This window comes from Nicotiana tabacum, chromosome 15, assembly GCF_000715075.1.
Source record: "Nicotiana tabacum cultivar K326 chromosome 15, ASM71507v2, whole genome shotgun sequence".
NCBI lineage: Eukaryota > Viridiplantae > Streptophyta > Magnoliopsida > Solanales > Solanaceae > Nicotiana > Nicotiana tabacum.
In genome coordinates this window covers 84,544,720-84,552,280 of record NC_134094.1, presented here as the reverse complement: position 1 = coordinate 84,552,280, position 7,561 = coordinate 84,544,720, and the positions used below count along the sequence as shown (strand labels likewise).

The 7,561-nt window shown below is 38.1% G+C and overlaps 2 protein-coding genes across 2 annotated transcripts; both read right to left on the bottom strand.

Annotated features, from left to right (window-relative positions):
- Nucleotides 1-3,706: 3,706 nt before the first annotated feature.
- On the bottom strand, nt 3,707-5,600 carry LOC107820380 (late embryogenesis abundant protein 46-like). The gene is made up of 3 exons (XM_075230956.1): nt 4,999-5,600; nt 4,785-4,927; nt 3,707-4,243 (listed from the first exon to the last, which is right to left on the bottom strand). The coding sequence occupies exons 2-3, from the start codon at nt 4,869-4,871 to the stop codon at nt 3,860-3,862; spliced, it is 471 nt and encodes a 156-aa protein (XP_075087057.1). The 5' UTR covers nt 4,872-4,927; nt 4,999-5,600; the 3' UTR covers nt 3,707-3,859.
- Nucleotides 5,601-5,719: 119 nt separating this feature from the next.
- LOC142169466 (protein LE25-like) lies at nt 5,720-6,944 on the bottom strand. Its single transcript, XM_075230957.1, has 2 exons — nt 6,777-6,944; nt 5,720-6,065 (listed from the first exon to the last, which is right to left on the bottom strand). The coding sequence occupies exons 1-2, from the start codon at nt 6,849-6,851 to the stop codon at nt 5,886-5,888; spliced, it is 255 nt and encodes an 84-aa protein (XP_075087058.1). The 5' UTR covers nt 6,852-6,944; the 3' UTR covers nt 5,720-5,885.
- Between the last annotated feature and the right edge of the window lie 617 nt (nt 6,945-7,561).

Sequence of the window (7,561 nt, the reverse complement as noted above, 5' to 3'; positions counted from 1 at the left end):
GGAGATGCACAGTAGATATCCACACATATTTGAGACTCCAGGTATGTTTCTAGACCCGTTCGAGGACGAACATTTGTTTAAGAGGGGGATGATGTAACGACCCGGCCGGTCGTTTTGAGAGTTGTATCCCCATTCTCCCATTTACTGCTCATTTTGTACTTTATAGCTATTATGTGACTTGTAGGAGTAGTCGGTTCGGGTCCGGTGAGATTTCAGGATGAAATGAGACACTTAGGCTCAAGGTTTAAAGCTTAAGTTGAAATGATTGACCGGATATTGATCATTGAGTAAACGACTACGGAATGGAGTTTTGATGGTTTCGTTCGCTATGTTAGGTAATTTTTCACTTAGGAGCATGACCGGATTGTGATTTGGAGGTCCGTAGTGGAATTAGGCTTGAAATTGCGAAAGTCAAAATTTTTAGAAAGTTTGACCGGGAGTGGACTTTTGATATTGGGACGGATTTCGATTCCGTATGTTAGAGTAGGTTCGTGGTGTCATTTGTGACTTGCGTGCAAAATTTGGGGTCAATCGGACGTGGTTTGATAGGTTTCGACATCGTTTGTAGAAATTGAAAGTTCAAGGTTCATTAGGCTTGAATTTATGTGCGATTCGTGTTTTCGATGTTGTTTGATGTGATTTGAGGGCTTGACTAAGTTCGTATGATATTTTGGGACTTTATGGTATGATTAGTTGAGGTCCCGAGGGGCCTCGGGTTGGTTTCGGATGGTTATCATATCGAATTGAAGTTTAAGGGAATGCTGAAGCTTACTAGCTTCTAGTGTAATCGCACCTGTAGAGTGGGGATCGCAGGTGCGTTCTCGCAGAAGCGATAAGGGAGCCGCATAAGCGGCCAGGGAGGAAGTGAGAAGAGGTCGCAGGTGCGAGGTTATTTCCGCACCTGCGTGGTCGCAGATGCGGCGTTAAGAGCGCAGAAGCAGAGGGCTCGCAGGTGCGATGGGGAGTTCTGCACCTGCGGTTGCGCAGATGCGAGGCGAGGACCGCAGAAGCGGAGACCCAGCTTCAGTGGTTCAATGCAGAAGCGGAATTTTGGTCTCTTCTGCAACACCGCAGATGCGCTTAAGTGTCCGCAGAAGCGGAAAGGGCGGACAGAAAGTTAAATACAAGTGTTCGCGATTTTGGCTTCATTTCAAGCACGATTTAGGCAATTTTTGAGAGGGTTTTCGAGGGGATTCTTGAGGTAAGTCCCTTGTGCTCATTTTTGATCAATAATATTTCTTCCCCGTTGATATTCCCACCTAGTTGGTGTGTATTTAAGGTGTTGATTGGGAGTTTGAGGCTAGGGATTTAGAGAGTTTGATTTGGGGATTTGGGTGACGATTTGGTGTCGGATTTTGATAAATTTAGTATTAGACTTGTGGTTGAGTGGGCTTTTTGGTTTTGTGACTTTTATCGAATTTCGAGACGAGGGCGTGGGGGCCGACTTTTGAGCCGATTTTTTATTTTGATTAATAGCTTAGCATTTTCTTATGGAGTTGATTAGTTTTTGCAGGTATTGATTTTATCGCATTGTTATGGCTAGATTCGAGGCATTCAGAGGCCGTTTCGCGAGTTGGAGTGGAGATTTGCTCGAATTGAGGTAAGTAACAGTTCTAAATTTGATTCTGAGGGTACGAAACCCCGTATTACGTGTCATACATTTGGTTTTGAGGTGACGTACATGCTAGGTGACGGGCGTGCACCGTGGAAATTGTGACTTGGTCAAATTACGTGGAACCGTGTAGTTGTTTAATCTGTTGTTATCTGTACATTCTCCATGTGGTAGAGAAATTGTACCACAAATCATGTTAGAAATCATATTTAGATTATGTGTTGGAACTGTAAGGACCCATAGAGGTCGTGTACATGTTGAATTATTTGCTAAATTGTTGTTTTGTACTCGGTGACAGTTTTACTTATTTATTATATCTTAGTCTTTAATGTTCCTTGTTGATACATTATATAATTTCTGTTGGGGTTGATTTTCATGATTACTAAAAGCCCGAGAGACTGGAGAGATTGATGATTGAGTGAGGCCAAGGGCCTGATTGTGAGTTATTATATTATAGCACGTGAGTTGTCTGTGCGGATCCAGATATTATACTATAGCACATGAGTTGTCCGTGCGGCACGTGAGTTGTCAGTGCGGATCCATATATTAAACTATAGCACGTGAGTTGTCCATGCAGATTATAGCACTTGGGCTGAAGGAGCCCCTCGAGAGTCTGCACACACCCACAGTGAGTGCGGGCACCTATTGAGTGTGAGTGCCGAGTGCCGAGTGAATGGGAGGGCTGAGTAACTGTGGTCCTGAGAGGATGCATTTGATTTCATTATTGTTGCACTTAGCTGCCATGTATCACTGTCTTGAAATTTCTGATAGATATTACACACTGTTTTACTTAAACTTGTCATGGAATAACTATTTGACCTAATTTATCGAAATTGAGAGCATGCCTACTTTCCTATGTTAAAATCACTGTAATTGAACTTTAACTAAGAAGTTTGTCATTACTTTCAGTTCTTTATTTAGTCTTGTTACTTACTGAGTTGATTGTACTCACGCTACACCCTGCACCTTGTGTGCATACCCAGGTTCTTCCGGTCACGGCGGTTACTGAGTTGTGGAGTTCGGATTCTCGGAGACTATTGAGGTAGCTACTTGGAGTTTCGCACACCTTGTTTCTCCTTCCCTATCTTTCCACTTATTGTATTTAGTTTCAGATTATCATAGACAGTATTTTCCGGACTTGTGATGTATAGATGCTCATGTACTCAGTGACACCCCGATGTTGGGAATTTCTGTGCTGTATTTTGGGTTTCTATCCCGTTTATGAAATCTGTTATTTGTTTAAACTGCTTTAATTCGCTTTCTGTTAAAAGTCTTGAAAATATTTTTAAATGCCGGCTTGCCTAGTAGCACGATAGGCGCCATCACGACATGTTAGAATTTTGGGTCATGACAAGTTGGTATCAGAGCCTAGGTTACATAGGTCTCAGGAGTCATTAACATGTTTAGTAGAGTCTTGCGGATCGGTACGGAAACGTCTATACATATTTTCGAGAGGCTGCTGAACTCTTAGGAAATTTCTCATTCATGTATTCTTGTCGTGCGGATTTGTTTGTTCCGGTAACCCACTTCGAACGTTATCGTGTTTACTACATTTATTTTTAATCTTACCGTGCTCAGAACGCCACTTGAAATATTACCGTGCCCAACATGATTTTGGAACCTAACCGTGTTCAAAGGCCACTTGGAACCTTCTCGTGTTCAGCATGACCACTTGATATCTGCTCATGCTATGCAGGACCACTTAGTACTTATTTGAACTGTGAACGGGCACTTAGAACTTACCCATACTTTGCATGATTCTACTCGTGCTCAACACGACCACTTGGAGCCTACTCGTACTGAGCACAACTACTAGAAACTTTCTCGTGCTCAACATGATACCGACTAGTACTCAGCACGACCACTTGAAATTTACCCTTGCTTATCAACGTTTATAATACCACTACATGATTAGAATACTTACTATTAGTTGTTCTAACAATGTTTTATTAGACATGTACCTTTTGAAAGTACTCTTAAATGAATTGATTATGTCAGATAGTTGGTCATCTGCGCTACAAGATTTTCTAAGTTGATAGAAGTTAAAAAGAAAAAGTAGAAAGAACAAAATTACCAATTGGATCAATCAAAACATTGAATAAACTTTACCTATTTGTATTTCTTGAGATAGAATAAACCCATAGAACAAAAGTTCTTTATCAAACACCAAACATGAAGCACCAAAACGAAATGTCCTGAAACAACAAAGGATTAAAGCCAAACATTTCAACTTATTCTGATCATATCCTAACTATAGTTACCACCAATGCCATAGCCCTGGTTTACCCCACCACCTACATGGGTGTTATGTGCAGCGGAGGCCCTTTGAGTTCTAGTGGCTGTTCCAATGGGGTGAGATTGCACCACCCCGTCTGTCACTTGACCCATTGGCTCCCCCATGCCGTGTCCTGGCAAGGCAGACATCTGGTGTGCACCAGTTGAGTATCCAGTGGCTCCGGTGGTCGAGTTGGAATAATGTGGCCTGCCTGTGCCCGTGCCCCCGCCCTGGTGAATAGCTGCATTGCGGTCGTGAGTTGCCTGCTTGCTCATCTCTGCTTGGTTGATTCTTTCTTCCTTCTTTCCTGTTGCCATCTCCTTCTGTGTTGGATCATGGGCTGTCATTCTCTCTACCTGTTGAATACGGAAAACTTACGGTAAAATGGTAACACTCTACACAAAGATGAACGAACACTACATCGAGGCGAGTTGAATTTAACTTTGATATGTTTGATCTTTAAGGTTCTTAGTATGACACTTGTTCTATAAGTTCAAATCTAACATTGACATTGAAATTTTGTTAGATTTTCACATATATAGTTATGTTCCGCGGAATTCAGATAGAACATAAAAATACTGAATTCAGATTAGCACCTTGCTCAAAAATCATAACATGATATGTTTTGGCGCCATCGACAATTCTTGAGTTTACCTACAATCCGTTCCCCACTAAGGTACCAGGTAACTTTATTATTCAACATTTAGGTAGATTATCTAACATTTTTATTTTTACTAAGATCTAAACACCAGTCTTCCCTAATTTTTCACTCACTTTATTGAATGCTATACCAAAGTATCACTGCAAACCTAAGAATATGAATGTTTTACAAGAAAAATTACAATTTTATGCTTTGTGACATTAATGGAAATGAAAGGGGAAAGAAGAATAAAAAACCTTCTCTTGGACAACAGCTTTGGTCTTTTCCACGCCAGATTTTGCCGAAGCGGCCACGTTAGAAGCTTTTTCCTTCACGGACTGCATTTTCACTCTCTTTTACTCTTAAATTTCCTTCTTTGCAATTCTTAAAAATAAAAATTCTGCAAATGTTCGAAGACAGTTATTTGTGTTCAATTTATGGAAAGGACGTTATGTAGGGCAGTTTAAATACGCTGGTCTAAGGTTAACTGTATGACACATGTCTTAATGCTGCATCTTGCATCATCGATCTTCATTCTGCTTTTAACATCTGTTAAGACAAGTGTCGGTTACATCATAATGTTAGCAAAATAGGCTTTTTTCTGTGGTTGGATAAGATATTTTAGATAAAATGAATTTGTGTACTAACGTGTCGAATAGTTATGTATCGAATATTTTTTTCACATCATCTATTCTCAATTTATTCCATATTCAATTCATACTACCCATTCCATATATGATAATTTTGCATAATAATGTATGCCTTTCTAAAAATGTTTCGTCAATTATACTAAAAGCTTGAGAAGGGTATTGACGTCTCAATAACTCACCCTAATATTAAATAGGAGTTCAAATGAAACTCATTAAAGTTCCAATCGGTGATTTGTTTTCAACCAAAAGGGCCACGTCTAACTTGTTTAATAAGATCTAGTCCGGTGTTCAGAACCAATTTAAATGCTCAGTTGGGAATTCAAATATATAGATTACTGGGCGAGTTTGCTTCGAGTAAAAATAATTTATCCGCCACCCATTGTGCACACCTAATATATGTATATACAGACACATATACACACACACGTGTGTCTGTGTTACACAGATACACGTAAATTCTTACGGTTAACCCCATCTCGTAGATTTGTAGGAGGAGAGGGCAAAAGTCAGAAGGAAGGAATTAAGAGACAAAATATAGACGATGACACAGGAAGGTTTACTTTATTTATATAATTTGGTGTCATCGATCATAAAAGCCAACACCAACATCCACATACAAGTGGGATCGTAACTCCTCTGACAATACACAAAACAAAAAAAGCCAAATACATTAATGAAAGTTGGGGGAAAACCCAGAGCTTCATTTTTCTAAAAGGTAGAGCCAGTTCCAGTTCCTCCACCAACATGGGGATGTTGAACTCCATGTCCTGCAGCTGCAGTGTGTTCTTTGGCCTCTCTCTTTTCCAGCTCTGCTGCTGCTTTCTTGTCCTCTTTCTTGTCCGTCGCCATTTCTTTCTTCAGTGGATCCCTAGTTGTCATCCTCTCCGCCTGCTCATTTTTAAGAAACAAAAAGTTTCTACATTAGATATGATTCAAAACATAAGTTCACTCGTGGAGTGATAAGTACTTCTTCATCCTTAACCAGAAAGATCGGGATCGGGTTTGAGATTCTGGGTATGAAGTCGCCTTTGGCTTTACCCATTTACCCTAACGTGGGACTTCCCGGATTTAATCAGGCCACATTATGGGGTACCGAAATGTAAGGTGAAAAACCAAAAAAAAACTTAAATTCAATAATTCTACTTTTAAAGCGTTCTTTAAGTTGAAAACTTAATACTCCGTATAGCTACTTCATATTATGTGTTTTAATTTGAATAGTCACAAACTATAGCTAGGCCCCAAGTTCAATATTAACATACATAAAGACACAAAAAGTGTGATGTCGTGTGTATATATAACATACCAAAAAAGGAAAAATACATTTTAAACACATGATCCAAGAAATATCATGTCATGTCTAAAACAGGAATATTGAAATTTAAAAATTCCCTGAAAAAGAAAGTGCAGCCATATTTTTCTTAATAGACCAGAAAAAACTAGAAGCATAAATTGAAATGAATAGTGAATATTTCAATAATTGTTTTTTATATATGTATATATATTATATTATGTTGTGTCAAAAATACTGGAATTCTTTTACTATAACTAATAAATGAACCTGAATAATGGCAGAATCAAAATAAAGAAAGTATAGGGAACCTTTTCTTGAACAGTGGCTTTGGTCTTCTCCATACCAGCCTTTGCTGAGGCTGCTCCGTCCTTTGCTGTCTGCATTTTCTTCCTTTCTTCTCTCTGATAATTAGATAAGATTGTCTTAGTAGCGTAATTTGGTTGTTGTTGTTGTTACAAGATGAGAGAAGAAGTCGAATTTGTAAGGGTTTATATAGGAGTTGGATGGAGAACCAAGTGATGCCACGAACATAATGTAACTCTACGCGTGGAGACTCGTGAGATGTAGGATTGCTGAGGTTTTGACACGTTTGCAGTAGTTGTCTAGATAAGCATGTTTTGTTGGATTTGTATCAACTGTTTAGTGGCTGAAAACTAATACTATATGAATATGTTTAGATAGTAAATATTACTCTTTTGTGCCATTTAATGTTAGATGATTTTAATTTCGAGAATCAAACTTTTTAAATTTTAATTTTAAATTTAAACGTAATTTTTTTGAAATAAAATTTATATATTTAAAAAATATATAAATAATCCATTCTATTACTTATAATAATTAATTATTTAAAAAATATATATAAAAACTCGTTTTACTCTTGAAATTTGAATGCTACATAAATAGAATAGAGAATAATATCATTTATACTACATAAATAATATATTAGGTATAATTTTATTAGTTTCACGAAATATTTTAAATCTGTGACGATATAGTTGTTTATCCGTAAAACGGTACAGTTGAACTTATACGTGGTTTCTAGATAAGTGAACTAATTTGATCCTGAAATAATTTAATAATTGAAGAAATACAC